Genomic DNA, 21,455 nt, shown 5'->3' with positions numbered 1-21,455 from the left:
CCCAGGAGTGATGGTAGTGATAGACAGCGGGCGTGCTGCCAGGAGGGATGGTAGTGATAGAGACAGCGGGCGTGCTGCCCATGAGTGATGGTAGTGATAGACAGCGGGCGTGCTGCCCAGGAGGGATGGTAGTGATAGACAGCGGGCGTGCTGCACAGGAGGGATGGTAGTGATAGACAGCGGGCGTGCTGCCCAGGAGGGATGGTAGTGATAGACAGCGGGCGTGCTGCCCATGAGTGATGGTAGTGATAGACAGCGGGCGTGCTGCCAGGAGTTATGGTAGTAATAGAGGCAGCGGGCGTGCTGCCCAGGAGGGATGGTAGTGATAGAGACAGCGGGCGTGCTGCCCAGGAGGGATGGTAGTAATAGAGGCAGCGGGCATTCTGCCCAGGAGTGATGGTAGTGATAGACAGCGGGCGTGCTGCCCAGGAGTGATGGTAGTGATAGAGGCAGCGGACGTGCTGCCCATGAGTGATGGTAGTGATAGACAGCGGGCCTGCTGCCCAGGAGTGATGGTAGTGATAGAGGCAGCGGACGTGCTGCCCAGGAGGGATGGTAGTTATAGACAGCGGGCGTGCTGCCCAGGAGGGATGGTAGTGATAGACAGCGGGCGTGCTGCCCAGGAGTTATGGTAGTGATAGACAGTGGGCGTGCTGCCCAGGAGGGATGGTAGTGATAGACAGCGGGCGTGCTGCACAGGAGGGATGGTAGTGATAGACAGCGGGCGTGCTGCACAGGGGGGATGGTAGTGATAGACAGCGGGCTTGCTGCACAGGAGGGATGGTAGTGATAGACAGCGGGCGTGCTGCCCAGGAGGGATGGTAGTGATAGACAGCGGGCGTGCTGCCCAGGAGTTATGGTAGTGATAGACAGCGGGCGTGCTGCCCAGGAGGGATGGTAGTGATAGACAGCGGGCGTGCTGCACAGGAGGGATGGTAGTGATAGACAGCGGGCGTGCTGCACAGGGGGGATGGTAGTGATAGACAGCGGGCTTGCTGCACAGGAGGGATGGTAGTGATAGACAGCGGGCTTGCTGCACAGGAGGGATGGTAGTGATAGACAGCGGGCGTGCTGCCCGGGAGTTATGGTAGTGATAGACAGCGGGCGTGCTGCCAGGAGTTATGGTAGTAATAGAGGCAGCGGGCGTGCTGCCCAGGAGTTATTGTAGTGATAGAGACAGCGGGCGTGCTGCCCAGGAGTGATGGTAGTGATAGACAGCGGGAGTGCTGCCCAGGAGGGATGGTAGTGATAGAGGCAGCGGGCGTGCTGCCAGGAGTGATGGTAGTGATAGAGACAGCGGGCGTGCTGCCAGGAGTTATGGTAGTAATAGAGGCAGCGGGCGTGCTGCCCAGGAGTTATTGTAGTGATAGAGACAGCGGGCGTGCTGCCCAGGAGTGATGGTAGTGATAGACAGCGGGAGTGCTGCCCAGGAGTGATGGTAGTGATAGAGACAGCGGGCGTGCTGCCAGGAGTTATGGTATTGATAGACAGCGGGAGTGCTGCCCAGGAGGGATGGTAGTGATAGAGGCAGCGGGCGTGCTGCCCAGGAGTGATGGTCGTGATAGACAGCGGGCGTGCTGCACAGGAGTGACGGTAGTGATAGACAGCAGGCGTGCTGCCCAGGAGGGATGGTAGTGATAGACAGCGGGCGTGCTGCCCAGGAGTGATGGTCGTGATAGACAGCGGGCGTGCTGCACAGGAGTGACGGTAGTGATAGACAGCAGGCGTGCTGCACAGGAGTGATGGTCGTGATAGACAGCGGGCGTGCTGCCCAGGAGGGATGGTAGTGATAGAGACAGCGGGCGTGCTGCCCAGGAGTGATGGTCGTGATAGACAGCGGGCGTGCTGCACAGGAGTGACGGTAGTGATAGAGACAGCGGGCGTGCTGTCATGGAGTTATGGTAGTGATAGAGACAGCGGGCGTGCTGTCCAGGAGGGATGGTAGTGATAGAGACAGCGGGCGTGCTGCCCAGGAGTGATGGTAGTGATAGAGACAGCGGGCGTGCTGCCCAGGAGGGATGGTAGTGATAGACAGCGGGCGTGCTGCCCAGGAGTGATGGTAGTGATAGAGACAGCGGGTGTGCTGCCCAGGAGTGCTGGTAGTGATAGACAGCGGGCGTGCTGCCCAGGAGTGATGGTAGTGATAGACAGCGGGCGTGCTGCCCAGGAGGGATGGTAGTGATAGACAGCGGGCGTGCTGCCCAGGAGTGATGGTAGTGATAGACAGCGGGCGTGCTGCCCAGGAGTGATGGTAGTGATAGACAGCGGGCGTGCTGCCCAGGAGTGATGGTAGTGATAGACAGCGGGCGTGCTGCCCAGGAGTGATGGTAGTGATAGACAGCGGGCGTGCTGCCCAGGAGTGATGGTAGTGATAGACAGCGGGCGTGCTGCCCAGGAGTGATGGTAGTGATAGAGGCAGCGGGCGTGCTGCCCAGGAGTGATGGTAGTGATAGAGACAGCGGGCGTGCTGCCCAGGAGTGATGGTAGTGATAGACAGCGGGCGTGCTGCCCAGGAGTTATGGTAGTGATAGAGACAGCGGGCGTGCTGCCCAGGAGTGATGGTAGTGATAGAGGCAGCGGGCGTGCTGCCCAGGAGTGATGGTAGTGATAGACAGCGGGCGTGCTGCCCATGAGTGATGGTAGTGATAGACAGCGGGCGTGCTGCCCAGGAGGGATGGTAGTGATAGAGGCAGCGGGCGTGCTGCCCAGGAGTGATGGTAGTGATAGAAACAGCGGGCGTTCTGCCCAGGAGTGATGGTAGTGATAGAGACAGCGGGCGTTCTGCCCAGGAGGGATGGTAGTGATAGACAGCGGGCGTGCTGCCCAGGAGTGATGGTAGTGATAGAGACAGCGGGCGTTCTGCCCAGGAGGGATGGTAGTGATAGACAGCGGGCGTGCTGCCCAGGAGGGATGGTAGTGATAGACAGCGGGCGTGCTGCCCAGGAGGGATGGTAGTGATAGACAGCGGGCGTGCTGCCCAGGAGGGTTGGTAGTGATAGACAGCGGGCGTGCTGCCCAGGAGGGATGGTAGTGATAGACAGCGGGCGTGCTGCCCAGGAGGGATGGTAGTCATAGAGACAGCGGGCGTGCTGCCCCGGAGGGATGGTAGTGATAGACAGCGGGCGTGCTGCCCAGGAGGGATGGTAGTGATAGACAGCGGGCGTGCTGCCCAGGAGGGATGGTAGTGATAGACAGCGGGCGTGCTGCCCAGGAGTGATGGTAGTGATAGACAGCGGGCGTGCTGCCCAGGAGGGATGGTAGTGCCACACACTGAGATGAAGACATCAGGTTTAGGTTTACCTATGGAAATAATGGTTATAACCTGTTTGGTAGAATTGGTTAATCCTAGATGAATTTATGCTATTTTGAAGGCACCAAATATTGATTTTGATTTCTCTTCTGTTCATTCACTTTGTATTTTGATAAACTATTAACACTTCTATTTTCTATAACTACACATTACTGTATAAAAAGCTCTTCAATAAAGGAAACACACAGTCCCCCCCGCCCTGGCCATGTTTTTACTTTTTACCAACTGGGCGTCGTACAGAGGAGTGTAGGACGCTGACCAATCAGTGACCAATCAGTGACCAATCATCATACACTTCTTATTGTTCCAGCTCAGCTTCTTTCACTGCACAATCACGCTGGGCTTGAACAATGAGAAGTGTATGATGATTGGTCCGCGTCATACACTTCTCTTCATAATGCCCAGTTGTCTATTAAGAAACTAATTAGCATAAATCTAAAGTTGCTCATAACTTGCTCAAAAATGATCGTTTTTTAAAAATAAAAACCACTGTTCTCTACATTACAGCACTGATCACATTATATAGGAGATAGGACACTTATAATGTGGTGACAGCCTCTTTATTACTAGGACCACTGTTATCTACATTACAGCGCCAATCACATTATGTAGGAGACAGGACACTTATAATCTGGTGACAGCCTCTTTATTACTAGGACCACTGTTCTCTACATTACAGCACTGATCACATTATATAGGAGATAGGACACTTATAATGTGGTGACAGCCTCTTTATTACTAGGACCACTGTTCACTACATTACAGCGCTGATCACATTATGTAGGAGACAGGACACTTATAATGTGGTGACAGCCTCTTTATTACTAGGACCACTGTTATCTACATTACAGCGCTGATCACATTATATAGGAGATAGGACACTTATAATTTGATGACAGCCTCTTTATTACTAGGACCACTGTTATCTACATTACAGCACTGATCACATTATGTAGGAGATACGACACTTATAATCTGGTGACAGCCTCTTTATTACTAGGACCACTGTTATCTACATTACAGCGCTGATCACATTATGTAGGAGATAGGACACTTATAATGTGGTGACAGCCTCTTTATTACTAGGACCACTGTTATCTACATTACAGCGCCGATCACATTATGTAGGAGACAGGGCACGTATAATGTGGTGACAGCCTCTTTATTACTAGGACCACTGTTATCTACATTACAGCGCTGATCACATTATGTAGGAGACAGGACACTTATAATGTGGTGACAGCCTCTTTATTACTAGGACCACTGTTATCTACATTACAGCGCCGATCACATTATGTAGGAGACAGGACACTTATATAATCTGGTGACAGCCTCTTTATTACTAGGACCACTGTTATCTACATTACAGCGCCGATCACATTATGTAGGAGACAGGGCACTTATAATGTGGTGACAGCCTCTTTATTACTAGGACCACTGTTATCTACATTACAGCGTTGATCACATTATGTAGGAGACAGGACACTTATAATGTGGTGACAGCCTCTTTATTACTAGGACCACTGTTATCTACATTACAGCGCCAATCACATTATGTAGGAGACAGGACACTTATAATGTGGTGACAGCCTCTTTATTACTAGGACCACTGTTACCTACATTACAGCGCTGGTCACATTATGTAGGAGATACGACACTTATAATCTGGTAACAGCCTCTTTATTACTAGGACCACTGTTATCTACATTACAGCGCCGATCACATTATGTAGGAGACAGGACACTTATATAATCTGGTGACAGCCTCTTTATTACTAGGACCACTGTTATCTACATTACAGCGCCGATCACATTATGTAGGAGACAGGGCACTTATAATGTGGTGACAGCCTCTTTATTACTAGGACCACTGTTATCTACATTACAGCGCTGATCACATTATGTAGGAGACAGGGCACTTATAATGTGGTGACAGCCTCTTTATTACTAGGACCACTGTTATCTACATTACAGCGCTGATCACATTATGTAGGAGACAGGGCACTTATAATGTGGTGACAGCCTCTTTATTACTAGGACCACTGTTATCTACATTACAGCGCTGATCACATTATGTAGGAGACAGGGCACTTATAATGTGGTGACAGCCTCTTTATTACTAGGACCACTGCTGTTATCTACATTACAGCGCCGATCACATTATGTAGGAGACAGGGCACTTATAATGTGGTGACAGCCTCTTTATTACTAGGACCACTGTTATCTACATTACAGCGCCGATCACATTATGTAGGAGACAGAGCACTTATAATCTGGTGACAGACTCTTTATTACTAGGACCACTGTTCTCTACATTACAGCACTGATCACATTATGTAGGAGACAGGGCACTTATAATGTGGTGACAGCCTGTTTATTACTAGGACCACTGTTCTCTACATTACAGCACTGATCACATTATGTAGGAGACAGGGCACTTATAATCTGGTGACAGCCTCTTTATTACTAGGACCACTGCTGTTATCTACATTACAGCGCCGATCACATTATGTAGGAGACAGGACACTTATAATCTGGTGACAAAGCCGCTTTAACCCCTTAATGACCGGGCCATTTTGCACGTTAATGACCAAGGATTATTTTTTGTTTTTTCACGGTCGCATTCCAAGAGTCGTAACTGTTTTTCTATTCCGTCGATATCGCCGTATAAGGGCTTGTTTTTTGCGGGACGAGTTGTATTTTGTAATTGTACCATTTTTAGATGCTTATAATATATTGATTAACTTTTATTAACTTTATTTTAGGAGAGAATTTAAAATAAGCAGCTATTCCAGCATTAATTTTCACGTTATAAATTTACGCCGTTTACTATGCAGCATAAATAACATGTTCACTTTATTCTATGGGTCGGCATGATTACGGGGATACCAAATGTGTAAAGGTTTTATATGTTTTCCTACGTTTGCACAATAAAAAGCCTTTTAGAAAAAAATTACTTGTTTTTGCATCGCATTTAACAAGCATTTGCTGAAGACAGACCTGGGGGTCTTTGTTAGGCCCCCGGCTGTCATGGAAACCCGACGGCGACCCGCGATTTGTTTTTAGCGGGGGCGCCGATGGGGTGACAGAGGGAGCTCCCTCCCTCTGTCAAACACATTAGATGTCGCTGTCACTATTGACAGCGGCATTTAATGGGTTAAACTGCCGGAATCGGAGCGCGCTTCGATTCCGGCAGTTGCAGCAGGAGCCAGGCTGTGTATAACAGCTGTGTTCCTTCCGCTGATCGCGTGGGTACAGTGACCGTACCCGCGCCATCACAGGACGGATATATCCGTCCTTCGGCGTTAAGGGGTGAAGTACATGACAGGAGACCGTAAAAACAAGTACAATAACGGAATGGAGAGAGGACCCTGCCCTGGGAGAACTGCCAATCTACAATCAGAGGGTGCGGGGTTCGGCGTACAGTGTCGTCATTACATCACAATTGCTTATAAAGTCAGGAAAAATGTTACAATTGCCTTCATTGTAATTGTTTTATCCGTTTTTGTGTACTTTTTTTTGTTGTTTGTTTTTTTAGTTTACCTACATAATTTATGCATTTCAAGTCGGCTTGACCCAATTATTATTATTATTATTATATATATATATTTTTAAAATACTTCAGACCCCCCCCCCTACTCCCCTCCCCCACCAAATTTGGCGGTTTTTGGGTTTTATAAAACTGCTACAATTGCAACTCTTGATGTGTTTTTTGACCAGCATGAGGAAGACATGGGTACGACTTCAAAACGCGTAGCTGTTTATCATCTGTTATCGTTTTAATGAACACATTTCTCCCTACTTGGATCTGTATCGTTTACTCCTGAGGATTCCCTTCTCCTACCAAAATAAATATTAATCCCTGGGGCAGCGCTGACAACGAAGGATATCTGATTTTTATTCTTTCGCTGCACTTGTGTACTGACGGAGCCTTGATAGCCCTGTTATGGATCATCAGCTGCAGTCACTCACAGATATACACGCAACAATGGTGTTGTCCCAGCGCAACACTTCCAGGCGAGAACATCTGCATTTTACTTTGTGTCCTCACCCATCTTCACAGTTGATGCGATATGTGCGCCAGCCGTTTGCCTTTTTTCTCTAAATACAATCTACAAGAAAAAGAGATAGGACCTTTCCCAAAAGGGCTTACAATCTACAAGTAGAGAGGATCCTGCCCAAAGGGACTTACAACCTACTAGGAGAGAGGACCCTGCCCACGAGGACTTACGACCTGCAAGTAGAGAGGACCCTGCTCATGAGAACTTATAACCTACAAGGAGAGAGGACTATGCCCACGAGGACGTACAACCTACAAAGCGAGAAGGCCCTGCCTACAAGGACTTACAACCTACATGGAGAGAGGACCCTGCCCACGAGAACTTGCATCCAACATGGAGAGATGACCCTGCTCGCAAGGATTTACAATCTACGAGGGAAGGACACTGGTGAGGGTAGAAGCTGTTCATCCGGTAGAGCAGTAGTAGCAGGTTATAGTAGCTTCTAAGCTCTATGAACAGGGGGTTATTCAGGTTGGTTTTGATGATGTAGAGAGCCTGATGTGTTGGGGGTAGAGACTTCCACAGTATGGTAGATGCATGCAAGAAATTTTGGTGACTGAGGAATAGACCAGAGGAGAACAAATTAAGAGGTCTTGTGAGGACCAGAGATTACGTGTGGGGTGGTATCCGATTAGGGCCGAGATGTATGTGGGGTGCAGGTTGTGGACAGCCTTGTATGGCAATTGGCAATGAGCTAATGAGGGCATGTACTAGTATTTTTGTTTTGTTGAACTGATGTTGAGCAAAGTGTATTCAAGAAATGTTTTTGAGGTGGAGGCGGCAAAAGGTGGTAAGGACTTGCATGTGCGGTTTGAAGGAAAGCGCAAAATAAAAGGTTCTCCCGTGGCAGCGGACTTTTGAGACTGGGGAAAGTGTTCAGCAATTAACTGTAATTGAAAGTTTTCATCAGGGGATTGAGTGATATGAGGGAAAGATGATGATGAATTTACTTTTCTTCGTGTTTGAGTTTAAGTGGGTGGAGAAGGAGGAACTTGCTCATTGACACTCTGGATAGTAGGGAGGTGACATCTGGACCAGAGGTAAATGTATTTGTCGTTAGTATAAATGTTGCACTGAAAGCCATTATGAGGTGTAGAGAGGGTCCGAGGACAGAGCCGAGAGGGACACTAACAGGGAGAGGGTGAGGGGAGGAGGTGGTATGTGAGGGGGAGACACTAAATGCTCAGTTGGTGAGGTATGAGGCGATCCAGGAGAGGGCCAACCCCGTAACGCCGTGGGATAAGAGAATTTGTAACAGGAGGAAGTGGTTGACTGTCCAAAGCAGAAGACCCTTCTAGAAGGAGCAGCACAGATTAATGTTCTGAAGCTTTGACAGTTTAAAAAAAAAAGGCTTGATTTTTAGTCCGGTCTGTCTCCGTGAAGTGGTGGGATTGGAAGCCAGATTGTATGTGGTCAAAAAGAAAGTTGGACGGTGGGGCAGTTCAGGGTAAACATGCTGTTCAAGACGTTTTGAAGCAAATAGCAGTAGTGAGATGGGGCGAGGATGGGTGTGATGGTTGAATGTTTAAATGAATGGAAGATGCCAGTGGTTTGTGCTGGGACTGGGATAAACATGGTAGTAAAGTTGGGGATAAGGTGGGATGGAGTTGGGTCAAGTGCACTTCCTGTGAGTTTGGAGAACTTTCTATCAGTAATAGTAGAGAAGCAGGTTATGGGGGTAGAGCACTGAGCAATTGGTTCACATCCTCCTCGTCATGTTCTCCACTTCCCCTTTACACAGAGGGCGAGGGGTTAGAAGGGTTTATTGGTGATTGTAACCTGTAGGAGTGAAGATAGGAAAGTTGTAGGAAGGGGGGGTCAATATGTTCCGCAGAAGCAGAGAGGACGTTTTAGTCAGTAGTATAACTCTTACCTGAAGATGGCCGAATAATTGGATGGCTTGCTGCGCATGGTCCGGGCTGGCTGGAGCAGCAGCTACTGGGGTCTTCACCTGTCCCAACAGTCTGGTGGTCGCAATTTGTGGCCTCAAGTAAGACCATAGTTGTCCCAACATTCCAGGTGTCACAGAAGGAGCCCAAACGGTGATCCTCTGGCCCCGGCCCCAAGCGGCAGCCTTGCGTGGCAACCAAAAGATCCAGGAGGAATCCCTAACAGTGGCCGGAAGTGTCTGCTCCCACACCATATCCGTGGCGGTATTCCCCACTAATGCTTCTAGTGATGGCGTCTTCCGGCATGGAGAAGGTGTAAAAGAGGAAATGACGGCCTGCACATCACCTCCCGCACATCACCTCCTGTAGCATTCTGGAGGTATGCAGCGGGGACCAGAAGTACTCGGTCCACGACTAGGAGCGATGCGGCCTCACCGGAATTGGTGTGCCGGTGGCTATTTTGACTGAGACCAAGAAGAGATGAGTTGGGAGAGAACAGAGGGTGGCTGATAGCCCTGACACTCTAGTACAATCAGCAAGGAGAGAGATGTATATGAGGACGAGGGGGATGACTTCCCCTCTAGAGCTTCAGGGATTTCTACTGACTACAAGAGTGGACTCGGCCTGCTTCTACTGTAAGCAGGAGGGACTACAGGACCACTTCTGTGAATTACTGGCCCCAATCGCAGATGGTGCTGAGAACAGGAGGCGTCGGTGGAGGTATGACTGTGGGAGCAACATCCAGGTAAGTCCCCGGTAAGTTTGTGGGGACAGGACAGGGGCCCCTGCACAGCTGTTCTTCGGGGAATCAGGACTGTAGCGCCGCCAGATGATGGTGGTGTATGCGGTGTAACGGGAGGAGCTGAGCAGGTGGTTTCTGATACAGTCGTGGCGGCCAAGTGGTTTCAGTAGATCCGCAGAGGCGAAGTTTGTCTGCTTTGAAGGGCCACTAGAGGCTCATTTTAAGACTAAAGTTATGGATGAAATGCGAAAAGGTGATTATGTTGGAATTGTCTCCCTGATGCCATCGGAGAAATGTAATCTGGAGAGTAAGAAGGATATGGAGTGCAGGCAGACTGATACCTTGTGCTTTCACAAATTGGCTTCAGGCTTTCGTGATATTGGCAAGTGTCACCGAGGAGAAGGCGTCTGAGAGCTGTTCTGTGCTATTTTGTTATTTAGCTTCTATTGGTGACGCATATAGGGTTTTTGGAGGAAACGCATGCCTTCGGTTTGAGCACTTTTGTCACGGAAGGCTGTGTGGCCCTCGTTGCGCTAGGGCCATATGGATATTAGTCTTTGGATGCTGTTGATGGCCGTTCCTCGGGGTTCAGTGCAGCCCTGTTGTGAGACAGCAGGTGGCTCCGGGTCAGTGACGGGGAGGTTGGCTGCATCCGATAGGGTTATTGCTGACAGTTTGATAAGTGATACTGTAAGTTTGGCAGCAATTGCCGCTACAGACATGAGTGTCCTGGTTGGGGTGGAGCGCATGGAGACTCTGCCTTTCTTAAAACATTAACACCAAAACAGTGCCTCAGTAGAATAATTTGGTCAAACACCAAAGTCCTAGTTTAAAAGCATATGCAGAAAATCCGTGTTAAATGACCCAAACCTTTTCCAATAAAATAGTTTTTATTGAGACACGATAAAAATACAGATAATAGCATCAAAAATGGATTAAAATAAGTCCTCACAGTAAAGAAAGTAGTGAGTGACATCTATACCAGACAGAAGTACATTGTAAATGAACAGCCATGGTGCGTCACATAACAAAAAGAAACCACTGTGAAATAGAACATCGACAGACTGGCAAGGCAGCCAAAAAAAGAATAACGGAGAAGTTGACAGACCATGCAGATATACAATGGGGTAAAGAGTAGCGATGTGCCAGGAGCCCACTTACACCCGACGCGTTTCGCCACCAGGCATCGTCAGGGGGAAAAGGATGAAGGCTCTTTGACAGGATAAGGTGTGTATATATATATATATATGTCTACAAATCTTAGTTTAATTGGATTTACCTGAGGCATGGTTGGTACGATCGTGAAAACCGGAAGTGAACTAGTTTGGGGCAGACACTAATAATAAATTTTGTAAAAGACTCAGTGAGAACGGAGGTAGGTGTAAAAACCACAGGGATTGGATGAGGTAAGTGTCAATAAAATCTAGCGACCGGAAGTAGGTCAACACGAAACCAGAAGTGAGCTAATTTGGGGTGGTAACTCCCCATATCCAATAGGAGACTTCATAAAAGACTTAGTGAGAGCAGAAATCAATGTAAAAACCACCGGGATTGGGTGGAATGAGAGTCAATAAGACCACTGGTCAATATAGCAAATGATGAATCCGAAATGGAGATTAAACGGAAATACATCATATGGGGAAAAACGAATCAATTCGTCAAGCAGGGTTTCCATGAATAAAAAGGGGCGGTAACAAAGTCACCAAGAGTGGGGAGGGGAGGGAAACCGAACGCGGCACGCGCAGAAATTCAGCTGTGCCGGCGCCGTCCAGGAGGGAATGGAAAAAGCGAGGAGCTGGTGACAAATAAAACCGTTTACTGTAGCAAAAGAGGTGATAAAGTGCGGCGTGCAAAAGATATACTATATATATATATATAGCAATGATGAAAAATATATCATAATAACGATATAAAAGTGATGATCAAACAACAAACTTAATAGGCAATATCCCAATAAGGTAATGATGAATAAATATTATATAAAGTCAGACGCACACTACTAGTGTAAATGATGCAAAACGTGAAACCTGAGCAATAAGGTAAGTACATATAGTAAAAACATAGTGTGAAGGGTGAAAGGGACATAAATGCACAAGTGGGAAAATGGACACCACAAAACAAATAAAACGATCGGATCATGTGACACGCCATGCGATGCCAGCAGAATATCAATGTAACACCTAAAAACAAGGATAAGATACAATATCAAAAGATGGATGCCCTATATGACCCTATACGACCCTATATGACCCTATATACTTGTGTCCATAATAAATGGGTGTGGTGACATATACATAAATATGTACATGAAGGATCCAATAACAATACAATGGACAAGGGGGGAGGAAAGAGGGGAAAGGAAGAGGGGGAGGGAAGAACCATCTAAAGGTAAGGGCACTGAGGCTGAGCACGAGGGGCGACCCCGGTGAAAGTAGGAAAGATGAGGCCGTATCCTGCAATCTACTTAAATATTTGGGCGGCCAGTTGTTGCAGAAGGGTTTTTCTGTAGGTTTTCAAATACTACTTCCCCGGTTCCCACGCGAGAACCCCCAAATTTGACTTCTGCCCTGGCTCTCCCAGATGTGATTACTGATTAGCTGCCTAAGGAAGTCACCTTGGGGCATAGCTGCCCTGTCCCAGCCCCCGCTATCACTTTAGTGTTTTACCATTTGGGTAATATCCTCCAAAAAGAGCAAAATTTCGAGCACTTCACCACCTGTCACATCCATTGGGCATGTCGGTAAATGATGGCATTGATCCCGAGATTTGTACGGTCCCATATGTGTCGTTTGATTGGGTACTAGCTTGGGTTGGCATGTACAGAAAAGAGGCTTTGTTGGCATAAATGGACCAAGAAGCCGCTGTTTAATTGTTGCCAGTGCATCCGAAGTTGTAAAATTGCTAAGCTGCCTCTGGAAAGGGCGAATTATGTTGACCTTTGTCTACTAATGGACTGCTCAATTTTGTGCGCCCATTTTGAGACCTTGACTACCTTTTTTTCTAGATTGGGTAGTGTGGCACAAGGCGCGGGTTGCGTCAATATTGCACGATCTTGATGACTTTTTGTTCGTTGACCCTCTGTACGTTAGTTTGCTCGTTGTTGTTGCACACAATGGAAAGTGTAGCATTTGGGATCCCGTTAGCGCCAGATACCACCAAGGGTCTGACTACTGTGGCCGAACTCCTGGGAATAGTGTTAGACACGGAGTGAATGGAGTGTAGATTGCTGATAGACCGCTAAGGGAAGTGCTGTAGGTTGTAGCCAATGCGAGGAGAGCCCGCAAAATTTGCTTGAGGGTAATTGCGAGCTTGTTGGATCATTCTTATGGGGCATGTTTTCTGTAGGCACCTGGCTACGGCTGGCGTCTCGTCCGCATGCTTTTATACGGTTGTCAGTGGTGTCGAGGACTTAGCGGTGTGGCAAGAACTGTCGGCTAATTACAATGTTCGATCAGTGGTTTTGAAAGGGTCATTTTTGTAATGTGGATTTGGAGCTCTTTACAGAAGACTTGGGCGCTCATGGGTATGGGAGCTTACCTGCAGGGACAGTGGTGTGCGGGCGCTCGGACCGGGAGGCAGGCGTGGTCTCTAACCCTGCCTTTTTCCTGATAGTGTTGGATTTGGAGATATGGGGGGGGGGGTTTGTTTTCCAAAAACAACGTGCGTTTTTCAGTTTGACAACATGGGTGTAGTGAAGGCCATTAATTCAGCTGCCGAATTCCACGCCAGCAGTTAAATTGTTGCAGGGCTTGGTCTTGAGGGGTTTGGTGCTATCGCAGATCCTGTTCCTGGCTTTTAGTGGAGAAGATTCGGTTAGGCCGCAATTCCCCCGAAAATCCACGGGAGAATTGCGGCCCCATTCATTTCTATGGGGCCATGCACACGACCGTAGTTTTTACGGTCCGTGCATGGCCCGGGAACCCGCACCGCAGAAAGAACGGGTATGTCCTATTACGGCCGTCTTCTGCGGTCCGGGCTCATTGAAAACAATGACGGCGGCCATGTGCATGTCCTACGATTTGCGGGCGGCCCGCGGCTGACAGTCCGCAGCCGGCCGACCCGAAAGTCACGGCCGTGTACACGGCTACGGTCGTGTGCATGAGGCCTTAGTTGCACTGAGCGCGGCGGTGCTCGGGATGTCTTGTCCAGAGGTTGTGGGGTCTGGGATAGCGTCACATTGTCGCTTTTTGTCGGTCCAGAAGGGTCACACTTGTGTTACGACAGATCCCTAGGAATAGGGGGCCTGAAGCCCAGGGGGCTGGTAGGTCGTATGCAGAGGGTGTCGGCATGTCACGAAGTCCTTTCTAGTAAAGCAAGCGGTGGTGGCTGCCGTCAGGGTCTGCTAATCAAGGATTCCTGTAAACTGGTCACTTTTTTTATTTTTGGGCGTTTCGCTGGCTCAGGTTTGTTCTTTTAAGTTGCGTTGTCATTAGCGTCTTTTGGGGGCGTTTAAGGTTCTGGAATTGGCGGCGGCCAGCAGGGAGAAGCTCGGAGGTTTGCTGATTTATTAATTGTTTGGGGAATATAAAACGTACACTTAATAAATACACTTGAAATGTATAGATCTCAATGCTTAACCTTTCTTTCTGATTTTACACACCGTCGAGGGTAGACGGGAGAGGTGGATATCGCCGGCCGCCTCCTGTATGAGTGGTTGGTAATGTGCCGCTTCCGTAACAGGCGCCGCGCAGGATTATTACTCACCAATGTATAAAGTGAGCAGACGGCACGGGTATATAGTGAAGGAATAGGAGTGCCTGTGTTAATATAAGGGCTAGTTCACACAGTATTTTGGCTCTGTATTTGATCTTGAAACTGTGTGAGAAACTGCGCCAAAAAACTCCCGAAATCGCTTCCCATTGATTTCAGTGGGAGGCGGAGGCTACTTTTTTTCCCGCGAGCGGTAAAAACTGCTAGCAGGAAAAAAGCGACATGCCCTTTCTTTGGGCGTTTCCGCCACTGACCTCCCATTGACATCAATGGGAGGCAGGGAAAGTGGTTTTCACGTTTTTTTTGCCCGCGGAGCTGAATAGCCGCACCCGAAAAACAAGGCAAAAAATGTGGCAGATGTTCTGCTGGCAGGTCAAAATCTGTCTCCGTTCCAGAAGGAATTTTGAGGCAGATTTTTCCACCTGCAAAAAAAAAACTGTGTGAACGGGGCCTAAGAGGGCCATATTTATAAAAAAGCGGAGCCGTTATTGTGGTGGGACTGGTGAAAACAATACAGACATGTAGCGGGGACTGCCGCCTCCGTCCTGTGGGGTGGTCAACACCCCACCAAACTTATATACATTAAGTGTACGTTTTATATCCCATCACTCCCCTCTTCACTAATATCGGCTCTCGTGTGGCGAACACCTGATGCAATAGTTCTAAAACGTCTCCGTGGATAGAATTCCAGATGAGGTTTGTGATGTCATCACAGGAAGGGGGAGTAATATGGCGGCTGCGTCGGTCTTGGGCGGATCAGATGGGTAGGGCCCCCTTGTTGGGTTATTCCCTCTCACGGATCGGATATGTGTCCGGTACACGGTTTGCGTGGTTCTTTAATGGGGTGACCTTCCCGGTTGACCGCAGGTTTTTGTCTTCATTTCAATTTGTACAAATCTTTCCCAAATGTTTGACAATGGGGGGCAGGCTGGAAAGGGTTACAGTTCACACAGCTTTTTGGCATTGGGGCAGCGACTGAGGTTGCAAGATGGGGGTTGGAACCCGGAGGTGATCCGAAAGATTAAACGATGGGAGTAGAAGTGATTATATTTATACATTTACCCTGAGCGGTTATAGGGGTTGAGGGGCCGAGAGAATTGTCACACTGACTGGTGTCGTGTTGGATCAATTTCAGTTGTGTGTGTGTGTGTGTGTGTGTGTCTGTGTGTGTGTTTGTGTCTGTGTGTGTGTGTGTGTGTGGTTTTTTATGTATATATATATATATATTAATAAAATGTGTAAGAGCTGGTCGGTGTCTCGTGTGGAGCCTTGGACTCTGTTTTGGGAAGGTGTTAGGGCGGATGTCAGCTCTGCCGGACAGCCGCTCGGTTTTCTGATGACTGGGTGTACACCGCGGGCTGTGGTCCAGCTTGTGACCAGAAATACAATATTTTGCTGGTATTGATAGAGCCTCAGATGGTCATTAGGGAGAAGGGGGTGAGATTTTCATGTGCCATAATGCCTGATATCCGCTTGGCTCTGAGATCGTGGTCGTCCTCCCCGGGGATTGTCCTGGTTCGGTCTGATATTGTGGTGGAACGGGTCAGATCAGTGGAGCTTAAACCGTGCAAAGATCAATAAAGTAGTGGGAAAATGTGTTGCTTGGAGTGGGGGCTTCGTTATAAGGGGGAGACCTTCTCGAGATCAGACGGAGTTCCTCTAAATGCCTTTGGGCACGACATGTGGACTCTGGCGATTGAACGAGCAATTTGTTTGTGGATGAAAGAACTTGTATAAGGGATCAGGCACGGTCGCAATGGCAGGAGTTGGAGGGGTCTTTGAGGGCACTTGTGGATACCCAGGTAAATTTGGTCATGGGGGATGTTAAACACCCCTCCCCATTTTATGTAATCGGCATTTGATGCTGGATTTGTGACTTCCTGTTGGCAGGGTCCCCAGGGAGGGTTCCAGGTCTCCAAAGGTGGTGCCCATGGGCCAGATGTACAACAGTCAGGAGACTCCCGAATGTTCCGGGGGTGGTGATCAAAAAGATTGGGACAGCGTCAGCGGCTCCTCCTTTTTGGGATTAAAAAAAATGTCAATTCTGAGGTTGTACGTGGAATATCGGTGAACTTTGTGTCTATGGATGTGGCGTCCGCTGTGGCCTTTCCTCCAAATTACATTTTGTGTAGTATTGGGGGTTAATGGTGAAAGGGAGGTGGTCCCAGCACAGATGTACTGCCCCTCAGCCATGCTGGGATCTGTAGTTCTCCACACCGAGGGATGTGTAAGACGTAAGAGTGCCCAGTTACTCATTGAGGCGTTAGCAGGAAATTTTCCACATTTTTCTCTGTGCCCTTCGCTTCTTATATTGTGGGTTTTTGTCGTAGAATTTTTATTGGTTATGCGGTTTTTGTTTTTTACACTTTTTTCTATATTGACATAAGTTTATTTACTGAATGATGATCCCCTCCCCCAATTATTCTTTTTTATTGCGTAAATTACGTGGTTGTGTTTGTATTATGTGTCACAATTTGGCCAGAAGAAGTTGTGCTATTGGTTTAATACGATTTTCTAATTATTTGTATGTTTATTGCATTTTTCTGAGTACTCGGTCATGGATTTCATGAAACAAAAGTGGTTTATATTCTAAAACTCGCTCTTCACTCTTGATAAATTTGTAACTTGCTAGATATATGTATGTTCACACTTATAAAATAGATGGGATTAATGACGGTCTGATGGCAGCCACTAGATGGAATCATTTTTGTATATTGTGGTGATGTTTATATGTGATTAGTATTGCGATTGCAGAACCCTTGATGTAAAACACGCCGGGTGAAGCCAACAGGGCGGAGCCCAGGGCCGGGTGAAGCCAACAGGGTGGAGCCCAGGGGCGGGTGAAGCCAACAGGGTGGAGCCCAGGGGCGGGTGAAGCCAACAGGGCGGAGCCCAGGGCCAGATAGACGTTTTTACTTTATTAAAGAGCTTTTTATATATCTAATGTGAGTAGAATAAATCCAGTGTCTTCTGAGTCACTCGATGTCCGGCCAGTTTTATCAGTAGCGGTGGTGACATTGGAAGGAAAGCATCACCAGATGGGAGATTTCCGTGCACGCGCTGCGGAGACTAAAGATCAGAGCGATGCCTCTTATTACACTTCTGCCATCACGCGCCGGCGGGTACGACGTCACTGCGTTCACTTGGGTTGGAGAAGAGGAGGACTTCACACTGAGGGTCTATCGGGCGCTGGACTTTTTTAGACTCGTAGGGCGGTGAGGTGTTTTTTTTTAACTTTTATATATTCTTGTAAACCTTCGCAAGTCCTGGAGCTTCCAAGGTGTGACCACCAGACGGAAGGACTAAATACTAACCACAACCCAAAACTTAATAAGATAACCATCCCCCAATTCAATACTTAAAGCCTAACTAAACTTTGAAACATTTGACATGTCCGAAGTTTTAATCGGCGAGGGTCTGAGCACATAGACCCCCTGTCCCCACCAATCGCTAAAATGAAGCAGCAGAAGAGCCCAGGTAAGTGCTGAGCCGCTTCGTTTCTGATTAGATTGTTTTGGAAAGCCGATGTAACGGTGTACGGACTCCATAGAAAGTCTGAGTCCATACTCGGATTGCTGAACTATCCAAAGAAAGCTGATCCGAAACGAAGCGGCTCAGTGATCAGCCGAGCTCTTCTGCTGCTTCGTTTTAGCGATCGGTGGAGGTCTCAGTTCTCAGGCACCCGTGAATCAAAACTTAGGACATGTCAAAAGTTTTTTAAAAGTTTAGTTGCACTTGAATCCCTTAAAGGTCATGTGCCCTCTCATAAGAAGCTTGCAATCTATAAGGAGTAGGTGAGGCATGACTTTGGGTGGCGGATATACGTACATCTACATAAGGTCTATTTCAGGGTCTCATTCTCTTATTATATTCTATTTGCAGGAAGAAAAAATTGGTGGACCATAAACGCCCAATTTTTTCTTCCTGCAAATACTTCACAGCGGTAACCACCTCCAGTTACCGGATGGGACCGGGCTGCAGCGGTCTAATGAACCTATTTCTTTCTAAGTCTACAACAGCGTTGTGTCTGTGCTAGCACAACGCCAAGAGGTGAGGTCAATTGACTTTCCTCAGAGCAGATCACCAACAGTAATGGAATAAAACTGTGGCGTCGTGCGTTTTTTACTTTCTACTTCAGCAACTTATTAGATTCTGTTTTACATATTCTCACAGTCCAGGATTACTGCTTCTGACTGACCGCACTTTTCCTTTTAGGTGACGTTTAAAGCCTCTCGATATTCCCTCTCTCCAGACCAGCGATATGTCCTCCTGGCCTACGACGTGAAGCAGGTGAGCCTCCCCTGTGTACACTCTATTCGAGGAGATGTACGTACTGTATCTGAAATGTATGGAGAAGATACTTGTCTGATATTTCATGTGACCTCCTCATCTTTGTCCTAGCCAAATTGATGACCCCTCTGTATTTATCTGCTTGCGTGTTATAATGTCTGACGGTCATGACTATGAGCGGTCGCCCAACATGTAGATACATCGGGAGATGGCTGCTAAGTTGGACATGTCAGACGATGACGACTTGTCAGGGTAGGAGCAGAGTCTCTGTAGTTACATGGCAGTATAGTGGAGGAGACTTCTCCTTGTCAGTGTTGGAGCAGAGACTCTAGTAACATGGCAGTATAGTGGAGGAGACTTCTTCTTGTCAGGGTAGGAGCAGAGACTCTGTAGTAACATGGCAGTATAGTGGAGGAGACTTCTTGTCAGGGTAGGAGCAGAGACTCTGTAGTAACATGACAGTATAGAGGAGGAGACTTCTTCTCCTTGTCAGAGTAGGAGCAGAGACTCTGTAGTAACATGGCAGTATAGAGGAGGAGACTTCTCCTTGTCAGGGTTGGAGCAGAGACTCTGTAGTAACATGGCAGTCTAGAGGAGGAGATGTAATGACGGGGTAGGGAGACCGACATGTGAGCCCTAATCTACCCGCCACTCAGTCCCTGCCTACTTGCAACGACCCGTCCTAGGCGACGGGGTACAACTGGGCGACGGTCCCTACGCTCAGTAAGTGCACGACAGACAAACAGACAAGGGTACACAGAAGCTAGGGAAACGGGGCAGCTGCCCACGGAGAACCGTGAGCAACGAGAGTAGTGAACGAGCCTAGTCAAACCAGGAGTGCACGAGGTACAAAACGCAGAGCAGGAGAGTGGTCAGTAAGCCAAGGTCAATAACAAGCAGAGGATAAGTAGTTCAAGCAGCAGCAGCAGAGCCAGGAAACAAGCAGAGCAGAATCACAGGCAAAGGAGGAACAGGAAAGGCAGGTATAAATAGACAGTGGGCGGGAGCTAGCTCCGTCTGGCCAGGCTGTGATAGGCTCTCCCACTCCTAAGCCTGCCATCCTGAGTGGTGGAAGATGGAGTCAGTCTCACAGACATAGGAGCAGGTGCAGACTGATTAACCACGGGCGTCGACACAGAAGCTGTGTCTGGCAGATCCTTTACAGTACCCCCCCCCCTTTTATGAGGGGCCACGGACCCTTTCTAGGTGGACCTGGTTTATTGGGGAAACGAAGGTGGAACCTCCTGAGCAATACCCCAGCGTGAACATCCCGGGCGGGTACCGAAGTCCTCTCCTCAGGCCCGTATCCTCTCCAATGGACCAGGTACTGGAGGGAGCCTTGGACCATCCTGCTGTCCACAATCTTGGCCACCTCGAATTCTACCCCCTCAGGGGTGAGAACAGGGACCGGAGGTTTCCTCGAGGGAGCCAAGGACAGGGAGCAGTGTTTAAGGAGGGAGGCATGAAACACGTTGTGTACTCGAAAAGACAGGGGCAACTCCAGTCGGAAGGAGACAGAGTTAAGGACCTCAATGACCTTGTACGGCCCTATAAACCAGGAAGCAAACTTCTTGGACGGGACTTTAAGGCGCAAATTTTTTGAAGATAGCCACACCAGATTCCCGACCACAAACAAGGGGTTAGCAGAACGTCTTCTATCTGCCTGAGTCTTTTGTATGCTCTGGGACACCTCTAGGTTCTTCTGAACCTGGGCCCAGACTGTGCACAGTTCCCGATGAACGACCTCTACCTCGGGATTGTTGGAACTACCAGGTGAAACGGAGGAGAACCGTGGATTAAACCCAAAATTACAGAAAAAGGGGGAGACCCCTGACGAGTTACTGTCCCGGTTATTAAGGGAAAATTCGGCGAGGGGAATGAATGAGACCCAATCATATTGACAGAGATAAAACACCATAAATATTGTTCTAGAGACTGATTAGTCCTCTCCGTTAGGCCATTAGTTTCAGGATGGAAAGCCGAGGAGAAGGACAGATCAATCTCCAACTTTTTACAGAAGGCTCTCCAAAACAATGAAACAAATGTCAGAAACAATATTGACAGGAACCCCATGGAGACGCAGGATGTGTTTGACAAACAAGATAGCTAACGTCTTAGCATTGGGTAGTTTCTTGAGGGGCACAAAGTGGCACATCTTACTGAAGCGGTCTACTACAACCCACACCACCGACTTGCCTTGAGATGGAGGCAAATCGGTGATAAAATCCATGGAGATATGGGTCCAAGGTCTCTAGGGAATGGGCAAAGAACATAGTAAGCCCGCTGGTCGGGACCTGGGAGTCTTGGCCCTAGCACAAACCTCACAAGCGGCGACGTAGGCCTTAACGTCTTTAAGCAACCCAGGCCACCAGTAGTTTCTGGCAATGAGGTGCTTGGTACCCAGGATGCCTTGATGGCCAGATAGTGCAGAGTCATGATTTTCTCTAAGTACCC

General features: G+C 48.3%; 1 protein-coding gene across 1 annotated transcript in view; it reads left to right on the top strand.

Annotated features, from left to right (window-relative positions):
• The window catches only part of DPP10 (dipeptidyl peptidase like 10), a 285,774-nt gene that overhangs the window by 99,607 nt on the left and 164,712 nt on the right, over positions 1–21,455 (top strand). The window contains 1 exon segment of the mRNA XM_075831017.1: positions 18,927–19,001. Within this exon segment, the coding sequence (XP_075687132.1) occupies positions 18,927–19,001 (75 nt within the window).

This window comes from Rhinoderma darwinii, chromosome 6, assembly GCF_050947455.1.
Source record: "Rhinoderma darwinii isolate aRhiDar2 chromosome 6, aRhiDar2.hap1, whole genome shotgun sequence".
NCBI classification, from domain to species: domain Eukaryota; kingdom Metazoa; phylum Chordata; class Amphibia; order Anura; family Rhinodermatidae; genus Rhinoderma; species Rhinoderma darwinii.
Note: the sequence above shows the minus strand (reverse complement) of the source record. Positions and strands in the feature narration are given on the sequence as shown.